Source organism: Chaetura pelagica, unplaced genomic scaffold (genome assembly GCF_000747805.2).
Source record: "Chaetura pelagica isolate M959 unplaced genomic scaffold, ChaPel_1.0 scaffold367, whole genome shotgun sequence".
Lineage (NCBI taxonomy): Eukaryota > Metazoa > Chordata > Aves > Apodiformes > Apodidae > Chaetura > Chaetura pelagica.
Window position 1 is genome coordinate 568,154 of NW_009953955.1, and position 21,016 is coordinate 589,169.

Genomic DNA, 21,016 nt, shown 5'->3' on the forward strand with positions numbered 1-21,016 from the left:
GCTGTTGGGCTGTTTGTAACCTGGTAAGCTTGCACGGGGTTGTCTTACTTTTTTATAGGTTCACCCTTCAGTTCTTGCAGCTGATCTGGGTGCAGCTCATGTGGTTGTAAAGTTGAGCATAATTTAGCTAGTGCCTGCTGCTGCTGCAAACTGCAATCATGCTTTTGTTAACAGCATAGATAGTCCTGAAGCAATTTCCTGTAACGGTTTTATTACATTAGGTTCTTAATGGTATTGGCTCCTGCACACCCAAATGTGACACAGAGGGGTAGCAGTGAAATTACTCTAAGTGTTCATGCCACGTGTCCCGATTACACTCAGGCTGTAAATGCATGAATTAAAGTGGCCTTTCACCTCTGGTGTCATAGCAATGAATCCACTGGAAGTGGCTCCTCAGGGGCAGCTGTACACTGCTGTGTGGAAGGAACGGCTGCTCAACAAGGAAGAAGTGGATTGCACAAGTTGCCAGGGGAGACGTAGCCTAAGTGAATTCCAAAGCAAAATACCGTGGAGATGAAATGCAGTATATGGTTCAAATAATTCAGGCTTTGGCTGGTGCGTTGCTTTTAGGAGACTAGAAGTAGGTGTTGGTTGTGAGTACAGAACGATCTTTTGTACAAGTGTGGAGATGCCTGAGGCCCTGGGTTTGTGCCTGATACCAGTCAGCACTTGCAACTGGAAACTCTTGTTCCTAAAGTTGTTCGATGGAATGGATGTGGTACTGAAGCAGCAGAATACATCTGACTGCTCTTTTGGGTGGTGGCCAAACCTCTTTACTAGACAAAAATGTACTCAGGTAACTTAATACTGTGTTGTTTTCACAGAGGACAGTGTTAGAGCATCAAGACAGTGTTAAAGAATCAAGGAGGAGACTGATTCCCTGTATAAAATTACAGGCTGTGAAGAATTGTAGTTGTGAAGTATTTACTTGACCTCTTTGTAGACATTGTTCTCTGAGGTTCAACCTACTAGCTGTGCCAAGCTGTGAAAGTAAAAGGTCTGGTTTAACATGGATGTTGTACAAGATACCATGCTAGTAAAGAGTTAAGTGCTCTGATGAGCAACAGTGTTTTCAGAAATTGCCTGGAATGATGTTTTTCAAGAAAAATGTATTAAAGGTATTGCAGAACGTGCAATATGTCTAGAAATGTCAAGTCCAGCATCCTGATAAAGTGATTTCTTCTCACTTGAGGGTGTATGTCTTGTCTCCATGTTTACATGCCACTGCCTCCTTCTGCAGAGCACATATTAACAAGTAAAGGTGTTTAATAGATGAAGGTTTTGTATTTATTTTATACTTACTTAACATATTTCAAAAGCTATTAAAAATTCTCAGGCTCCATTTGCTTCTGCTGTGAATTGATGTCTATTCTGTAGTGTAACTGTAGACTTATTTTTCCAGATCCAAGTATTTTAGAACATGTCCAACAGGAGAACACTTCACTATAGAGGTGAGTGCTTACATTTTTAGTGATTTCTTTTAAAAAGACCCAAAAAAAAAGTGGAAGGAGCTGAATTCTAGGAATATCTTTAACACCTTTTGCAGTTGATGTACCCTGAAATATTCTGAGCTATTCCAGACCAAATTGTTGCTGTGCTGGGTGGCAAGCTGGTGGTTTTAGCACCTCAGAACATTAGTATATCATCTCACTTTATCACTTGGAAAGAATTAGCTCTTGTAATCTGATACTCAGCACCAGAGCATTCTCAAGTCTTCTCAGTACATCTTTCATCCTTGCTGCATTGGGAGTGATATTTCTGTTTGTGTAAGTGCAGGCTATTTAGTTCTTGCTTGCAGGATCATTAATCTAGTTCTACAAAAAGCTAGATTCTGATGAGGTTCCTTTCTAGTTAGTTGTATTTGTTCACTACAGAGATCCTTTCTCAGCCACTGGTTATCACCCCTTTCTGGGTAGTGTTAAGTTAATTTCTATGAGCTGAGATTCTCAGAATAACCTGGTTTACTTTCTCTGAGTGTTCCTTATAGTCTAACTGTCCTAGGCCTTTCAGATTGCCCCCATTACTGAAAGGAACAATAATCACTGTAATCACTGCTTTGGCTTCCAAGAAAGGGGACAGATGTGTGTGGTTGGGGAAATCTGTTTTAGCTTGCAAATTCCAGTGAGAGTGTGTTTCTGCAGCAGAAATATGGTGAGGAAAAGAAGGTTCTGTCCTGGGGTGGTGGCTGCTTGTTTATTTTTAGAATTCTGGGTAGAAAGTCACTGTGTTTTCTGGATATTACATAAATCTTCAAATACCTTTCCATAAGCATGACAGTTGCCATGTGAGGTGGAGGTGACGTGCACTGTAACCCTGACATTGCTGACATTTTTAAGTTTAGTAGGTGCTTTTTTGTACGTCAGAGCCACACCATTCCTTCTGCTGCTCTAATCATAATGCTTCAGATACACAGAATTATTAGCAATCTTATAAACTCGTGAGACTTCATTTTTATCAGGTTTCTCACGTAAGTTGTGGTGGAATACATGAACATTTTTTGACTCTTTGCCTTCTAGGCAAATGTTTAAGAAAAGAAACATTAGGTCCTATTCTCAAAGTAACACTTTGCTTGAAAAGTAGGGGCTTTCATAAATGGGGTTACAGTCCCACTGTTACCATCAGTATTTTTACAAGACATTAAATATGTAATCATATTTGCTGTACGTGTTTAGTGTTACATTTAATTGTAAAGGTTGTTTACTTTTTTTTCTCTGCAGTTTGAGAACCTAGTGGAAAGTGATGAGGTAGGTACCTGGATCATGTGAAACTTGATAGTGCAACCATTAAAAATGGTTCCAAGGTCTGTATCTTCATGCTGTGTTGTGGACTTAAATTGCAGGTGGTTTTGTTGTTTTTTTTTACTTTGAGTTTTGCTTGCTCTAGGAATGAATATTTAACACTTCAGGAAAGAAGATGACCTAAGAGAAGAGAAAACTGATTGGGGGGAGTATGGGAAGTAACCCTTTCAGGAAGAGAGCACTAGAGACATGAGGAAAGCAAAAAGAATAGAAGAAAAAAGAGAGGGGCTAAAAAAGGGAGGGGGAGGAAGAAGAAGGAGAATTTGCTTCTGGTATAACTCTTGTATAAGACTCAGCAAATGCTATCTGAGAACATAAATGGACATGAGTTGCTTTGCTAAGGAGGGGTTTGGGAGTGTTCTGTCTTTACAGTTACGGCTAAACTGGCTGAACAGTACTTCAGAAAAACAGAAGTTGCCTTTAAAACATCACTCTTATAAATTTAATGCAGCTTGATTACGGATGGGACACCTGCCCTCCATGTTCAATATTTAAGAACATGGGGACTGGTAGTTTGGTTCCTGCAATATACCACTGAAATATTTATTTTCAGTTGGAAGTACTTATTTGTTTGATGTAGTCAGCCACTTTAGCTGACTGCATACCAAGTTTGATGTTTTAAAATTCCAAATTAAAACAATAGATTTTATTTCTCCCCCAACTGTAAAACCAACATAGGGAAGAAACTATGATTTCATATTGGATTTTTTTCCCATATTAACATTGATTAGTGGGTGGGATTGTAAAAAACTCAGATTTTTTATTTTTTTATTTCTTAACAGGGGGAAAGCCCAGGAAGCAGTCACAGGTAAGACTTGGAGGTTCAGGACCTCTCCATCCCTCTGCTGTCGCACTGTAACTATTACATTTTCCAGGCTTCCTGTCAAAAACATTTTGCTCTTTTTAGTTGTGGGATACATGGAAAGAATACTTGACAAAATAAACTTCATGCTTAACCACATCAGAGCAGATTAGATGATAAAGCACATCATGCAAGAACTATACGAGACAGTTAAAACAGTATCTGGCAAAGATAATCTTGTTGCAGGGATCTGCATTTAAAGTTACACATCTGTTAGTGCTACAACTCCTGTGAATTTTTTGTAAGCATGTTACTATTTGTGTAAGCAGTAGAAATTTGGAGACCTGCTCTACAGGAAACATGGGAGGGCACCAAAGTGTATGGTTTAGTAGTCTAACTCTAGACATTTTATTATTTAAGCTTGATAGCTCCCAAAATGTTGTTCCCTGCCAATGGTCCCAAAGAAGCAATGTAACAAACCTTATAGTTATTTCCAGTCTTGTTTGTTAGAGACACAAAAGTAGACATAAAGTAGGCAAACAGATGAAAGGGGAACAATTTACTATTAGGGACCAAAATAAGTAAGAAAAAAAATTAAGATTTACACAGCAATGATATTCACAATTCTATGCTAGAAGTTGTGTTAGTAAACAATGCTTCTGAAAATCTGCTTTCTATAAAGATACAAAAAAAGGCTTTGTAAGAGTAAGGTTAGACAGCATTTTCTAGAGTAAGCTGCAACTTTGCAGCTCTGCTCTCAGGAGGCCACGGCACAGCTTGTTGAATTTGCATGAAAGGACCAGTCATGAAAGACTCTATGATTATTAAGTGCAGCTTAGGGTTGTCCTGCATAAATAATAGATGGAGCCTTTTTGTGTTTTCTCCCATGCTTTTAGACCTCTGACCGAGGAAGAGATTGCTGACTTGAAAGAGAGACATTATGACTCTATTGCTGAAAAGCAGAGAGTTGTTGATATGAAACTTCAGTCAGAGGTAAGCAGTAACCATGACTAGTATGGTGTGGGTAGTTTTAAAGTAGTTGAGATCAACCAGGAACACAAGATTTCATTTGCATGAACAAAACGTGGGTTTTGTTCATCAGTCGTTTTATTTTTTAAGATCAAGATACACAAAGAGATTGCACAACTAAGTGTGCATCAGAGATTGCTTCTTTTTAATAGCCTCTTTGCTGAAAAATGGAATTAAAAGTCTGGCTTTCTGACTGAGATCTGTTAAATTTGAACTTTTTTCTTTATTAAAAAAAGGGCAAAACAGGGAATGTACTTGATTCAGCTTTTCTTGTGCTCAGTTTTTTTCCAGAGCTTTTCTTGAGGAAAAAAACCCCATAATTTGTTTAGTTTTGGTGTGTTGCAGCAATTAATGGAATATGATGTGGAATACAACATAAAAATTGAGAATAAATTACCAATTAAATACACAACTGAAAATATTTAAGTCTTTCCCTGTGCAGTTCATAATAAATGCAACATGCATTTGCAGCAATTCACTATTAATGATGTTTATTCAATAGGGAAATGTTTAGTTGTCTAAATTTCTTGGGATGTTTGGTGGGAGGGAAGCTGTTAGATTCTGTTAATGAAGAGAAATGTTCTAGCTATAGTCATTTTTTTATTTTCATTTTTATTTTCTGGTAGTTCTTCTTTTGTTTTACTGAACTTATGGCTTTAATCATAGGAAGATAGATAGGTTCTGCTTTTGTTAACCATTACTATTTTGTTCATATACAGTTAGCCTTACAAGAGGAGAAGTTAAGAATAGAAGAGGAGGCTTTATATGCTGCACAACGTGAAGCAGCCAGGGCAGCAAAGCAGAAAAAGCTCTTGGAGGTGAGGGGAAAAAGACCCCAATATATATCAGAGCTTCTGTTCTGTTTTTATGTATGCAGACTTTTCTAATATCCTTTACATCTCAGGAAACGTAATGAGGAAATTGCTTTGGCTTGTGAATTCCAGTAGAGAAAGAAATACACAATCTGGAAGTACAGCTGGCTGGAACAGCTGAAAATTACCAGAATTGTTTGAAACTGCTTGTGGTGCTGAGTATAGATTTTGAATGAGAGATGTATGATTTTAATCAATAAATAGCTTAGCAGACTTCTTATATGACGTAGAAGTTACTGTTCTTTAAAGTGATCTGTGATGGTTTTCTAGTAAAAAACCCTGAAAATAAGCACACATCAGCATTTAGACGTGTAAAAAGTACCTAATATGTTTGTGCATGTAATTTTTCCTTATTTCTGTGGTTTGTCTTAACATGAAGATACATGTTTCCAAGTCATCTGGATTTATTGGTGACCCTATTTTGAGCAGGAGGTTGGATTCTGTGACCTCCTGTGGCCCCTTCCAACCTGAGTTGTTCTATCACTTTGTCTTTTGTATGTGTAGTAGCCAAAGTCCAGTCATGACTTCACAGTAGTCATTATTTATTCAATATATTTGTGCCTACTTTCAGATGTCTGGTGTCCATGCTTTGGGAGCTTGGTTAAGCAAAACAAAAGCCTGCTTTTCTGAAAACAGACACTGTTCTTTGTCCTGGTAGCATTTGTTACTGATGGTTTTCATGTCATTTCAAGGAGTTGCATATTACCAGTGCATTTAATGTTTTTCCTTTCTTAATAAGCTATCAAAGTATGTGCTCTCACACAGGATGTGTATGTTAGAAAGAACATTTTCACTTTTCTTTATCTGTGTATCTATAATGTGTGTGGTTTCAGTGGCACATTCAAGAGGAGATTCCATATGTCTTCAATGAGAAGTCACTTTTCAGAGGTTCAGATTTAGACTCACTGAAAAAGTCTGAAATCTACATTAGAGATAGAGATCTTTAACCCTAGTGTATTGCCTGCATTCAAAAGAGAATTGCAAATTGTTATTTCCAGAGTGATGGTGATGCCTGAGTTTTCATCTAATATTTATGTTGCCTAAGTAGAGGTCTCATTTCACATCTTTCTATCCTCTTGTCATTTGGTATCGGAAGGTTAATTCTTTCTGACCCTTCTGCCTGCCTTTTTTGTTTTGGTTTGGTTTTTTTAACACTTTCAGTCTGTATAAAGTCAGCAAAAGTAGATTATATTATGGCTTTAACTGTTTTTTGTAAAAGCTCTGTGCAAGAAATACTATTTTTCTTGTCTTTCAGTATTTTAAATGTGCACCTCTTTTAATCAGGACCTATGATAAAATGCATTAGAGAGATTTTCATTTCCTTCCCTTGTAAAATTAGCACCACTTATCTCCTTTGCAAACAATGCCCCCCAGACCCATAAGGATTTCTAAGGAAGCTTTTTGTATAGATAGGCATCAAGCATCTGACCTTTCTAAATACACTAGAAGCTGGTTTTGAATGCATAACTCACTTCTTTGCTGTTCATGGGCAGAAGACTTCTGTATGAGAAACAGCCTTTTTCATTGCTAGGATGGCATCCCTTTAAAACTGATTTGGCTTGTTGATGTTGCCCTGCTAAATGTCAGGATTTGTCAGAGCACATAACTAATATCTGTGAATCCTGGAACTTAGCCATGCCAGGTATTTGTATAACCTGGCAAAATTGGTAGATGATTTACATTGGGTATTATGTGGATATAGGAATCTGGAGATAATTGCTGCCTATGTCAGTAATGGATTTTTCAAGAGTTGTTAATTATATGGGTGCCAAATTCCTCTCTTTCTCCCCATGTACTTAATTCTTGTCACCTATAATCACTATGAGGTGATATTTCTGCTTCTTCTGCACTTTCCTGTTTCCTTAATGGTTTCAATCTGCTTATTCTGAGACTTACTGAAATACCTGAGGTGGAAGGTGTGCCAAGAAACAAAGACATCATCATCTTGGGAATGAAAAACACTAATTGTTCCAAGGCTATTTACTCAGTGAAAAGCAATTCCTAGATGAAGTTAAAGGTGACATTACTAATTCTGGTTTGTTTACCCCTGCCTTTTGTTTGCAGGGATAGATCCATTAAAGCTGAGAATAGATATTTTTTTTTCAGAAAATAGAGTAGCTAGATACATTAGACTTTGTAAAACTAGCTCATTCATTTTTATTTTGGTCTTTGTCAAAATCACTGAACAATTACTGCTTCATTATGGACTTACCTCTAATCACATACTCAGTGTGCCCAATTTTTATGCTTTCATTTTTTCAAGACTGGGAAAAGACACCTGAAGCAACTGAAGTTCTTTAAACTCTAATACTGAAGCAGAACCCTACTTCTATGACATCTGTTTTTCTTCTTGTAGCAACAAAAGAAATGCATTTGTGGCTTCTATCTTGCATTTTTCATTCTGTTTTTGCCACGTGATACCAGAAAGCTTTCTATCTTAAGAGTGGAGAGGTATTAATAGTTTTGGCACAGCAAAGGCAGTTAAAAGCTTTTATTAATATAAATGAAGCACTAAGTGGTGCTACAAACAACCAGAGATAGCAGCACTGCTTTGTCCAGGGATAAAATGACCTGTAGGAAATCTTTCCTTTTAAATTGTAGATTGACTGTTGTTGCACACAGGGCAAAACCAGATCAGACTTCACCCAGGTGATAGTTGTGTGTTGAAAATGCCCCTGGCTTAAGCAGAGAAGACAGCAGAGGACAGATGCAGTCCCAAATGAAGTCACATGTTTCTAGACATGTTGATGTGGGCTGCTTTCTTGTTTTGGGGTGCATGAGAGGTTGGAATGTTGAGACCTCTACTCACAAAGCTACAGTCTTTTAAATTGAGAGATTTCTGAGGTTAAAAACAATACTGCTCACATGTCACAGTCCCTTCAGTATCATAAAATTTGATCTTTATTTGAAAGTCTGTCTTTCCTTGAGTTATATTTCAACTGTTCCAAGGACCAGGACAGTGCTCCTGCTAATGTCACCATGAAAGGAATTTTAATTGCATTGAGTAGATTATTCCAAGTGATTGTATGCAGCTTTTTCAACTATTTACTTCTTTTGATAGCAGCGTAGACAGCAAAGGATAACACAGAGAGCACATGCTGTTAATAATGGAGAATATCAGAGGTAAGATACAAAATATTCTTAACAGTAATTGAGAACCAGGACTGTTTTTACTCTTGTTCCTCATCTCCCCATCCCCCCCCAAAAAAAAGAAAATCCATGTTTTTCAAACCTTACATATGCAGCCTTTGTAAATCAGAGTTGTTTTCATTCATTGCAGTTTTTTTCACACCACAGTTGCTGAATGTAAACTGGTTGCCATTAATCTGCAAAATCATAGAGTAGATGGCATTAATTCTGTATTTCACTGTAGTTATTAGACTGACAGACACAAATTTGAACCTACTCCCACCTACTAATATACACACACACAAGATTTACTGGTTTATATTAAAAAGGTGTTTATATGTAAAATCTTGGCTAATATAAAAATATTTTTACTATTCAGACCCCTGGTTGAAAGTGTTAGTAAAAATATACACAAATCAAATTGAATGGTTTACATATAGTTTGCCTGTTTTTTCATTAATAATATTTAATTGTTTTCACTCCCACCTTCTGTGTTCAGTATTGGGGGGGGGAAAAAAACCACAACCACCAAAAAAACCCTAAAGAAATGTACTGTGGAACAATATTTTAGTTTAAAAAACCCTCTAAAATCAAACACCTGTTTTTGAATGGAAGAGAAGGGGCATTGGGGGGATTTTCAATTGGGGAAGTACAGTTAAAAAAGGAGCTGTGAAAACAGATTTTATGGAATGAGTAGGAACTAGACAGATTTTAGAAACAAAGGGCTGCAGTAGCAGGTTTGGAATGCATTAGTTAAAAAAGGAATTGGAAATTAAGGAGGCAGTATCTAAAAGTGACAAAGAGGGGAAGGGTTGGTTTGTGAGAGAAGTTAATTATCTTTTAACTGAAAATGGTCCTAAAAATTGTGCAGAACCTCAGACTTGGAGAGGATGTGCTGAGTAGGAGTGGAAAGGCATTTTGCAGATCATTTGATAAAGATTTTATGTAAAGGTGTATGTGCTTTGTAGCACAGAACTGGGGGGCATGTGCATTATTGTATCTTCTGCAGCATCTTTGGAGGTTCATAAAGCTACAAATGGTATCTGCATCATTCTTACAGCTCTGTGGGAGAGGAAGATCTTGATTCTTTCTTAAGAAATACCAAATTCCAGTATGAAGCTTTTCGAAGTAGTAGTAAGTCTTCCTTTTCTTATGCATGTCTTTAGATGTTAAGTGACTCTGAGGAGCACAGAGTGCCACTTCTTTTTCTAGATAAACTCTGTTTATATTTATGTATGTACAGACACACACATGAAATGTATATACATGTCTGAATAAAAACATGTGATAGACACTGCTCTTCCTCTCTAATCCCTAATGCTCCAAATGTTAGAAAAACACAGCATATCCAACTTGTGCTGCAGCCATTCCAGTTCTCAAAAGCAAGTTCTGTAAGCAAACAGGTCCTGTGCATGGATTTCATTTTACTAAGGCTTTGCAGCCATCTTTGTGGAGGCATCATCAATGCAGTGAACTCTTCTTGTAAAACCAAACTGTGTCTTAAAGATGCAAACGTGTGTGTAGAGCATTTTTAGTTATCTCCTATCTAAATTATTAGAATCGTACTCATGGTATTTTTTTTCTAATGAAGGGCAAGAGGGTATTTAGCTGCCTATTTTAAAAAATTCCCCTCACAATTTAAAGGAAAACAGTTTTATAAACTTACATCCATAGGTTTTGGTGACTTTATATGATAGTTGCTAAGAAGTTTGAGGACTGATGGTAGTTTTTTGGAAAATACTGCCTTAGTTTGGGTTTTTTGGGGGTGAGGGTTGTTTTTTGGTTTTGTTGCAGGTCTTCACACAAGTCTAGCTCACAGCTTAGTAAATTCTTCTGTAGTTCTAATTAGATAGCATTGCTAATGTCCTCTTGCAATGTCCTATGATGTTGACAATTAAAAAGCTACTTTATGCTCTTTGAGTTTCATTATCAAATGTTCCTGAGGTTTAATGGCCACAAAGCACATGACAACATTTCCTTGGAAACTTAGTTTTGCATAGTGAACTTCAAATATTTTTATGAATTAAAAATGCATTTTTCTATATAGGACTTTCATCTGATGCTACAGTGCTGACACCCAACACAGAGAGTAGTTGTGATTTAATGACCAAAACAAAATCAACGAGTGGAAATGATGACAGCACCTCATTAGATTTAGAGTGGGAAGATGAAGAAGGTATTTATTCTGCCTTTGGGTTTCCTTCTGAACTTACAAGTTAAAAATGCTGGCAGTTTTACCTATGTTGACTGTAAATTTGTTGCTTTTGACCTTGTCAAGGTCATCGAAAACCTAATTCTGATGAAATTTCTGTCAAGTGTGTCATGATTAAAATGTAAATTATTTTTTGCCTAGAAAATGGCTTATTTTGGTACATTTTGGCTCTCTGTCTAAAACGAATCGATTTCTTTGGCTATTCCAGTAAACGTCTTTTCCAGCATTTTGTGGAAGTGACTCGTAAACCCACAACAGAACTAGTGGTAAAGAAATGCTGCCCTCTGGTGAGCCAGTAGTAGAAGGAATAGCTTATGCTTAATTTTAAAAGTGGAATTTGGTCAGGAGTCTCTGACTGCAGTATTGTGGGAAGCAGTGTTTGTTTAAGACCCAGTTGTTTTTATTGTAACACCTACTGGGAATTAGGTCTGCATTCCAGGTGAGCATCCCAGTTGCTGCTGGTGTTTGGTACAGATCGTCTCTGTTCTCTTCAGTGAACCTGCACTGAGCTGGGTGTTTCACTTGCAATATGTAACTCTATAATTAATTAGTTAGCAAGTTACTCCAAATGTAGAAGGAGAGTTTATTTAGGAATGTATGAGGAGTGCAGTGAATAAGAAGAGTGTAATAAATCCACCCCTTTTTCCCTTCCAGTGGTGTGGGAGGGGTTTGATACACCATGAGAAAGTGTATAATTACTGAGGAAAAAAACCCAACAACTCTCTCTGATGTCCCTGTGCAGTTTTCTGACCAATATTTTGCCTTTTTTTGTGTGAAATTAAATAAAGCTTTTCAGACAAATGACATTTTCTAGACAAATGCACCCAATATCTATCTTAAATTTTAGCTGCTGTAAAAAACGTCTCCGGTGATGATGTTTCATCTGTTTGTCAGTAAGTTGCAGGAGTGTTAACAGGATGCCACAGTCCTAAAAATCTTCAAAGATTTATGTGCCTATATTGTAGGGCAGCAGGCTGCATTTATAGGAGAAATAAACTCTGCTAGTTGGTTGTTTCAGTGTATCTGTCTTCCTGAGAACTCTGCAAAACATCACCACTAGTTGAGTTCATTTGGGCCCAAACTGCCCCTAAACTATGGATTTAACATGCAGAACACCACCCAAAAAAAAACCCCACAGTGATGCTCAGGAGTGAAACAACCAGTCTGGATCTTGAAAGGATTCTTCACCTTTCTTCTGATGTTCTAGCACAAATGTTAAATGCACTCCCCTCAAAACTATGTCTTTCTCATAAACGTATTTTAAATCGCAGGCATGAACAGAATGATTCCCTTGAGAGAACGCTCCAAGACAGAAGAAGATATACTCAGGGCAGCACTGAAATTTAATAGTAAGAAGACAGGAAGTAATCCAGCTTCAGCCTCTGATGATTCTAATGGATTGGAGTGGGAGAATGACTTTGTTAGTGCTGAAATGGATGATAACGGCAACTCGGAATACGCCGGATTTGTAAATCCTGTGTTAGATTTGTCTGCGTCAGGTGTCAGGATATCTGATTCTGATCATCAAGACAGGTAGTGGAACTGTGTGGCTCTTGTTTGTGACCAAATGTTGAAAAAAAGTGAAATGGAATGTACAAAACCAATTGCTCTTTTATAACATGGTTCCCTTTTTCTTATAAATTGATTGGCAAGGAATGGGAATGACTTGCTCTCTGAATTAATTCAGAATTAAGTGCAATTTCATCATCTACCTTCTAAACTTTTATGAAAACTGGGATGATTCTATTGTGTATATTTCTGGATATCTGGATTTAATATAAAATATCTGCACTAATTTAAGGTTCATAGCTTGACATATATATTTTAACTAGCCTTTTTTTCTGGATGATGTTTCTACAGATTTTGTTTTTAAAATTCATCATTGGCATAACCTTTATCTCAGAAACAGTCTTATGTAATTTATCCAATACTTGAATATAGAAAAATAATTTAAAAAAAACCAACAACAATATGTGCTTTTTGACTTGTTCTTTAGCTGTTTAGAGGGTGTACTTAGCCAGCTTCAAAACAAATTTCACATATGGTAAATTGCAGTTCTTCCCTGCTTAGCTTATAGTCTTCCTAGCCTTGTGTTGTCCTCTTTTCATTTTTTATTACTTTATGCTAAGCAAAGTTAACCTCAGTAAAGGTAGTATAAATCATCAGGTTAGTTAAGATACTGTCTTGTAAATATGCCAGACTTAGTAAGTGTGTGCTAGACAGAAAAACAACCATAAAAATTCTTCAATGTGTCAAACTGGAAATTTTAACCAGTACCTAGTGGAGAACTGGGAGGACCAAAGTCTTGATTTCCCTGCCCCCTACCCCTCTGGAACAGACTGGCATCTGCTACTACACAGTCCTTAACATTCTTCTAAGTGTGGAAAACTTACAATTCAGCTCAACTAGAACAATTCTTGATATGCAACATTCTCTGAGCAGACTGAGGGAAGAACAAGGACCTAAAGACTCAATTCCTGTATCTGCATTTTAAAAAGGAAGGAAAAAAAAAAAAAGAAGCTGAAGTTACCAAGCAGTGTGTTCAAGTGCTGGAGCTTTCCTGTGCCTCTAAACTGGATGGTTAATATTGCAAATACATACTGAAATTCAAGGAGCTGTTCAGTTACTGCCAATCTGATGTAATGTATTGTGTGGTTTCCCCTGGTCTTTAAGTTATACTCTTTTACAAAAAGAAAAAGCTCACTGAAGAGAACATGCAAAAACACTTGTAGAACTCAAGCTTTCCCCAAAGTTTCAGTAAAGCCATGCTACTCTCCTGTTGTTTTGTCCAGGTGTCTTGCTTTACCCAGAAATAAAGGGGGACAAGGTGTAATTTAACACAGCATGGTTTTTGTTAATCTGCATCATCAGAAGACCTGAATTTGGTGGTGAAAGTTGTGTCACTGTTTTAGAGCCTTTCAGCAATATTAGGATCACTACAGTGTGGTCACAGAATCACCAAGGCTGGGAAGGATCTTTAAGATGATCAAGTATGACCTAACACCACCACATCAGCTAGACAGTGGCACCAAATGCCACATCCAGCCTTGAACACATCCATGGATGGTGCCTCCACCACTTCCCTGGCAAGTCCATTCCAATGTCTAATCACCCTCTCCATGAGGAAGTAGTCTTCATGATAACTTGAACAAAATAGTGGACACTCTGGTTAAATATGTACAAATCTCAATGCTAATGATTTACCTTGTTGGAAACATTCCATTTATTTAACTTGTTGCTGTGTCATTGAGAATATCTTAATGTAATGATCTACATTTGCAATGCCTGTAATAAGGTTAAAAAACGTGTACACATCAAATGTGTATTTCTGGTTTGGCATAAGCTGCAACTGTATAACTTCTTCTGACCATTTATTTGTGTAACAGTTCCTGTGGACACAAAGGCAACTTTCTCAACATGTAAATAAGGCTTTTTTTTTTTTACCTGCTGAAACTCTTAACTTACCCTGCAGCCTTTCCTGACCTGTGAACATGGGGTTAACTTGTCCTGACCATGCTTTGAGGAAGTAAACTAGCTGATAGGCCTGCTTGTAGAAGGAGCAAGCACTTGGGGAAAAGGAAGCTGACCCCAGCTGAAGGCTTTTATTTCAGTGGGCATGTTCTGCAGCCATGGCTTATTAAGAAGCATTCCACTTTTCAGAGTTCAGTGTGCCACACCAAGTGACTTAAGAAATGGTGATCACTACGTGTGGAAGTTTGGGAAAGGGAAAGATGATATAAACAGCCTGTGAAGGAATTCAGCAGTAGTGTAAGATGCAAACCTCTGCAAATTCAAGTCATTCAAATTTTCAGCCAGCCTTGCGGTTGGCAATGATTTCTCTGTTGCTGGTTTTCTGGCTGCCATGTGATTGTGAAAGCAGGGTGTGAGAAGGGATTGTTAAATGTTGCCCAAAATTAGTTATGTCAGCTGACTAAGGCAGGTTTTAATAAATAATTAGCTGTGTCTTTGACTACTGAATTCCATAGCATCCCTTCTGGAGACCTGTGGCTTTGGAAGGGAAGCTCTGACAAGCTGCAGTAACAGAGGACTTGAGGAACTTGGGAGTGTGGAGCCCTTCTGCCAAAAGCAAGCAGCTATACTCTCATACTTCCAAGGTAAGATAACTTCCCCTGTGTGATGCAAGCAGCTTCTGTGTCTTCATGTGTCTCTGACCTAATGCACCACTTGAGTTGACTTTGCCAATTGTGCCCGTGTCTAGGAAATCAGTGTTTTTAATAGGGAAATATTTTTTTATTCCAGAAAAGTGTTTTACTAAATTGCTCACCCACTAGTTATACATGTTTCCTCTGCTAAAAGTTGGACCACTGTAGAATACAAAATCATTTGACATGACTGTTTGGGAGTCTGTTCAGAGTGTGATTTTTAAGCATAAACTTGGTGTTCCAGCGTTGTCTTTTATTATTCCACGATTGTGAATACTAGGACAGCTGAGCCAAGCAAAAACTTCTAGGTGTTCACTGCCTTTGTTTGTGTAGCCTGGGATAGAGGGGCAGAAGCAGGATCTGTTTCTGGTGAGCCAAGTTATGTTCTGGCATGGCTGTGCTGAAACAACTCTTCTCTAGTCAAACTAACTTCTGGTCAAATCAGTGCAGTTACCAGATGCTCTTAAGAGAGGATTCATTTTTTTTTTTTAATGCCTATTTTGGGGTTGATTCTTATCCCAGATAATTATACTTGTAGAAATGACTAGTGTTTGGAAACCATTGCACTGCTGGTTCGTTGGTTGGGGTTTTTTTCCCCATCACCAAGGTTTTCTCCTGATGCCTGGGGATGTCCCCAAGGAATGCTCCACTCTAGATCTGTGGTTGTCTGTAGAGCCTCCCTGTGCTCACTCTGAACTTTGCAGACCAGACAGAAGATTCTCCTCAGGAAGTGCTCTTTGTAGATGCTTCTGTTTATATATTGCACTTGAAAACTTGAGGTTGGGATTGTCACTTTTTGTTTAGGTAATAGCCAGAAAGTGTAATCAACTAATATGATCAGTGCCACAGGTTAATGATCTATGTGACAGGGCCAGTGGATGGAAACTGGGTAACAATACTGCTTAGTGTAGTATTAGAAACCTTGCTTTTTAAGCTCAAAGCAGTGCAAAACATTGCATGTCATCTGTAATAATTTAAGAGCACTAATAGAAGAAAGCTGTTTACTGGGAACGTAAAATGTTCCCTCCTCCCTCACACACAGGCCAAATTAGTAAGCATAAGGAATTCTGTATATTTTATTTATTTCATCTGAAAGGTTTTATATGGAAGAACTTGTTTCAGATTGTATTTACATCTTGCTGTTTTCCTAGACAGCTTGCATTTGCAGATAGTGGCCACTCTGTAGAAGCTGTAAGTACCAGAGCCTAGTTCAAAGCAAATAAAACATAGGAACAAGGTTTTTTTGGCAAGGATGAGAGGAATAGGCAAATTAAATCCTCCATAAGCCTGCATTTGAGTTGCATTGCCTCTCCCATGGCATTTTCTCTCTTGTGGTTGGTTGTCTTAATCTCAGGTCATGTTGTGCAATTCAGCTGTCCTCCCCTCACTTGTAATTCTGTTTTTCTTGTCATGATTAATACTGAAATGCTTCCTAATGTTTTGGGATGGTAATATGGGGAACTGTTACATATGCTCTGGTTTGATCCCTTCCAGTGTGTCTTTCCAGCAAACTAGAGTACTTGACAAAAAAACAAGTGCCAATGAAAAGCTGAGCCCCTAGCCAGGAAAAACTTAATTGAAACAATGTGAGAAAAACTTGAATAGAAAACAGAATTGTAAGAGAGCTTGGGGTGGGAGGCAGGGGTAGAAAATTTGCTAAAAGTATGTCAGTCCTTATCTTGGAGCACTTTTAGAAAGCAGAGAGTAGTGCCAATGAAAATTTCTTATCTAGATTGTCCTGGAAATATTTTTGTTCACCATAGGTGCTTTTAGATTGTCATTGTAGAAGACAAGAAATGCTTACTAGGCAACTAAATGCTTTTATTATAAAATTTATCTGGATTTTTACAAACTGTGGTCATGTTTATTTACATTCACAAAAGTAGTTAACTTGCAAAAAAAAAAAATTATTAATTTTAAAAACAGAAGAAAAATCCCACTGCAAAGTTAATAAAAACATTAACTATGTTTTGTTATATGTTTGACTTGTTTAAAAATATTTTTTGACATGTTTGGCTATGCTGACAAAGTGTTTCTAAGGTGCAAAATCCAGGAAGTAAAGACCTAGGCTTGAAAATACTGTTTGGATTTTTACATCAGAAGCAAAGAATAACCAATATAGTGAGACATTACATCCCTATTTGGCCAACCAATGCTGGGGCTAAAACACTGTTTGTTCTGCATGCTCTGTATTGATGCCTGTTAAATATCCCTTCAAGGATGTGGTCACAGTTCTTGAATTGATTTTGCTGCAATGGATTTGAGAGGTCCTCTGTGTCTCCCACGTGTTTGTGTGGCAAACACTGGTGATCAAGAGGTCACGTGCCCTGGTGAGGACAGCGCCAGGACTCGGTTGAAGTGCATTCTGGTGTGCTGAAAATAACAAGTAAGAACACTGATGTGCAACACTGAGAACCTTCAAGAGCAGTGGACTGAGGTGACAGCCTTCAATTTTGGAAGTTGAGCAGGTTTACAATGTTCAAATGCTGCTCCAGCCTCCTTCCCCCTGCTAGCATGACTCGTTTTCATCAATCTCTACGGGGCTCTTCTCTTGGGAAGGAAACGAGGAAGAAGAAAAGCTATTCTCTGCCACGGGTTGCAGTGATGGCAGGCACCTTTCTTGCAAGATTGGCACTTTAGCCAAGTGTAAGTGAGTCTCAAAATAATCCATGGACTCCCCTTCTTGAGTCTCTGCTAAAATCTGGTAGTCCCCAAAACAAATGATGCACTTCCACGGCAGGTCGATTTTGTTTAAGTAACCCAGTTCTGTTTGGTCCACAGTGAGTTTTGTTTTCTTGCTCATGTTCTTTATCTCAAAACCATGTTCTGAGCTGTTCAGCTTTCTGTAGAACTGCAATGAAAACTGAACCCGGGAAACACGAGCATCCATCAGGTTGTAACGGCAGACGCTGGAATCGCGGCCAAACTTGGCCATCTCATCTGCCCTGACCTGCTCTCGCTTACAGAAGTTCAAGCAACGAAACATCATTTTGTCTTCTTGGCAGGGATGGTAAAAGGTCATGTGGAGGCATGTTACTGTCTCTTCGGTTTCAGCTTCTTCAAAAGAGGTCATGATGAAGTGAGCCCTCAGCACTACAAGACAGAAGTATAATCACAGCATGAAAGCGAAGTGTAGTGCCAAAAAAAATTGTTCATGACAACCATCGTTTCCCACCACCGTGCCCAAGACTTGTTTGGTGACCACAGCTAAGTGCCAGCCTGCTCTGTGCTGAGCTTTTCCCAGCCATCCCTCTCACATCTGCTGCAGTGGCTGCACAGCACTGCAGAACTCTTGACAGACATCCACAGTGGTAAATCACTGCCAACTGATTATTCAGGAGGATCTCACAGGTCGATTTGTCTCTGGAAGAAATATGTCACTTAGCAGTGACAGCAAGGTTTACTTTATGGATTTGAAATGGAAGGTTAAGCAGCCCTGTCTGGGCCTGTGTGCTCTGTTTTACAGTGCACTCCTTTGACTAGAAGATAACCAAGAAACCCCTTTGACAAATGCAGCCTGACTGTAGGCAGTGATATTTCAAGTGTGTATGAAGAACTCTTTTGGCTTTTTAGGGAGAATTTACCTTATTGTATGAAACAAAACACAGCATTTAGAAGTGACTGATGTGACAGTATGTAAAATGAATGCAAAAGCTGGAATATCAGCAAAACCTAAAGAGAGGAACTGCCAACAGCTCTAGGTATTTCCCCACTGCCTATTGGAAAGTCCCAGTTATCTCCTGCAGAATTACTTCACTAGGCACTAAAAATAACTTTGGCTGGGTTTTGGTTTCTGGGTGGTTTGGTTTTGTTCTTTTTAAGCTTCTCACATACAGCACAGATATGCTTGCTTATGAACTAAATTCTGTTCCAAAGAGAGCAACTGCATCCAAATAAAATCTGTGAGACACCTTAGGAAACACTGTGATATGGTCCTCTGTACAGACAAGGTCAGTATTCCCCTCCACTGAAACTTAGTCCAAAGAAAGAAAAGCCTCTTGTACTTAAAGTAGGAACCAGAGCTTGAGTCCTTAGTTACTCACCAGGAAAACATTGTGAGCAGCCATTTAACTAGCATCATATACTGCTGATGTTTGTTAAGTTTCTCCTAGAAGAAGGACTAGCAATAAAGTTCTGCAATAAGCTCCCAACATGCCACACACCAACCCTGAGCTTTCTCACCAGCTATTCAGTGAATGATGCTAGGAAGCAGCTTACAACTTAATCTAGTTTTTTTATGGGTACGTGAATCATCACTGCAGTTAAGTTGGGTTTTTTTAAGGCTAAATAACACCACTGCGCGTAAACACCAACCACCACAAATGGTGGTGTATCAGCCTGTCACTTTGCACGTGAAACCTCAAAATTGCTTCCTTCTTTTAACACAGTAACAGTTCCGAGGCAGCAGTTTGGCAACCTCCACTTAAATCCTGAAGTAGGCTGCAACAGGGTTTAGGTGAGGAGAGAAAACTTCAAGTAGCTCTCAAGAGCTCACCTGTACACAAACTAGGAAATAACCACCTGTGCTTTTAGCAGAAGCACAGAGAGATGGCAGGGTATTATTCCTTTCCCACCTGTGAGACAAGCTGCTGTGGCATCAGTGTGTCCATCCCTCCTCCTGCTGCTAACGCCTCAGCCCTGGGGAGCTGGAAACGGCTCTGAGAGCAGAAGGAGGGGCTGTTTCTTTCCCTGCTTCGTTCTGCCCTTTGCTGTTTTGCACCAGTAAGGGGATGTGAGCTGTTCTACGGGGTCAGCTTTGGTTAAAGGGGAAAACCAAGTCATTTCACCGCGTTGGCAGATCGGTCTGTCTCGAGGCTTGGGCTGAACTTTGTATTGGCTTCTGAAATACAGCCAGACTGGGCAAAACAAAGGAATACAAATAAAGCTATTCTGAGAAATCAGCAGGGTATACATACAGGTGTGTATCAGGTCAACGCAAAACGTTTACAAATATGTAAGGGGTGAGTGTCAGGGAGATGGAGTTAGGCTTTTCTCGGTGATGACCAGTGATAGGATAAGGGGTAATGGGTGTAAATTGGAGCACAGGAGGTTCAAGGAGAATATCTGAAAAAATATTTTTACTGTAAGAGTGACAGAGCACTGGAACAGACTGCCCAGGGAGGCTGTGGAGTCTCCTTCTCTGGAGACATTCAAACCCACCTGGACAAGTTCCTATGTGATGTACCCTAGGTGACCCTGCTCTGGCAGGGGGGTTGGACTGGGTGATCTTTCCAGGTCCCTTCCAACCCCTAAGATTCTATGATTCTATGATTATGTTGCCTTTATTAACGTGTTTATGAATTTTACAAATGGGCACATTTATCAATGAGGGCGGGGGAGGAAGGGACCCCAATTGCTCCCGCAGCACCCACTGACCCTGCACCTTGGCAGCTCTCAAGTCCTGTGCTTGAGGTTCACTGAGGACTGACCATGGTTCCACGTAAACACCGAGGAAGCTTCTATTTACTAGGCTGAATTGGAGAGGAAAAAGGGAAAAAATAACAACCTTCTGTAGTTAAAACCCTAAGTTTAAGCTGTTGTTTGCACCTCGAGTCAAACCAACCACGGTCTTACCTCCCTTTTCCTGACACCACCTCCTTCATTGTGCACGGCTGGAGGAGGGAGACCCAACACAGAGCAAGGAACCCTGATTGTTTCATCATGGGAACCACTTCAGCAACGCGTCCCAGGGCTCTTCACTCTCAACCCCACAAACTCCTCGCTCAGGGAGCTCTGCCCACCTGCCCCTGCTGATCCCAACGCGTTCAGCCCGCCATTCCAGAACAACAACGAACAACACAGCCACGTCCGTTTTGCTACCGGCTTTTCACTTCAAAACGACCCTGAACTTCCAGTCACTTCCAGTTTCCAGTCACACGGACCCTTCCTCCTTCCCCCCAAAAACGCGGCGCTGGGCGGGCATGTCGGTATTTTTATGCATAAACACCATTTTCCCTGGCTTTATGCCTCAAGATTTCCCCACCACCACCACCAACCCCCACCTCTGGAGG

The 21,016-nt window shown here is 39.1% G+C and overlaps 2 protein-coding genes across 3 annotated transcripts in view; one reads left to right on the forward strand and one right to left on the reverse strand.

Moving 5' to 3' along the window:
* Positions 1-12,550, forward strand: part of AP1AR (adaptor-related protein complex 1 associated regulatory protein) — a 14,200-nt gene extending 1,650 nt beyond the window's left edge. The window contains exons 2-10 of one of the 2 annotated variants that reach the window (XM_010001864.1): positions 1,403-1,451; positions 2,718-2,744; positions 3,581-3,606; positions 4,497-4,593; positions 5,349-5,447; positions 8,566-8,624; positions 9,691-9,764; positions 10,678-10,806; positions 12,114-12,550. In XM_010001864.1, coding sequence (XP_010000166.1) covers positions 1,403-1,451; positions 2,718-2,744; positions 3,581-3,606; positions 4,497-4,593; positions 5,349-5,447; positions 8,566-8,624; positions 9,691-9,764; positions 10,678-10,806; positions 12,114-12,379 — 826 coding nt within the window. In that variant the 3' untranslated portion in view covers positions 12,380-12,550. The remainder of the gene's footprint in view (positions 1-1,402; positions 1,452-2,717; positions 2,745-3,580; positions 3,607-4,496; positions 4,594-5,348; positions 5,448-8,565; positions 8,625-9,690; positions 9,765-10,677; positions 10,807-12,113) is intronic. The other variant, XM_010001865.1, reaches the window with a different exon arrangement.
* Positions 12,551-17,514: 4,964 nt separating this feature from the next.
* Positions 17,515-18,078, reverse strand: TIFA (TRAF-interacting protein with forkhead-associated domain). The gene has a single exon (XM_010001866.1). The coding sequence runs from the start codon at positions 18,076-18,078 to the stop codon at positions 17,515-17,517; it is 564 nt and encodes a 187-aa protein (XP_010000168.1).
* Positions 18,079-21,016: the final 2,938 nt, after the last annotated feature.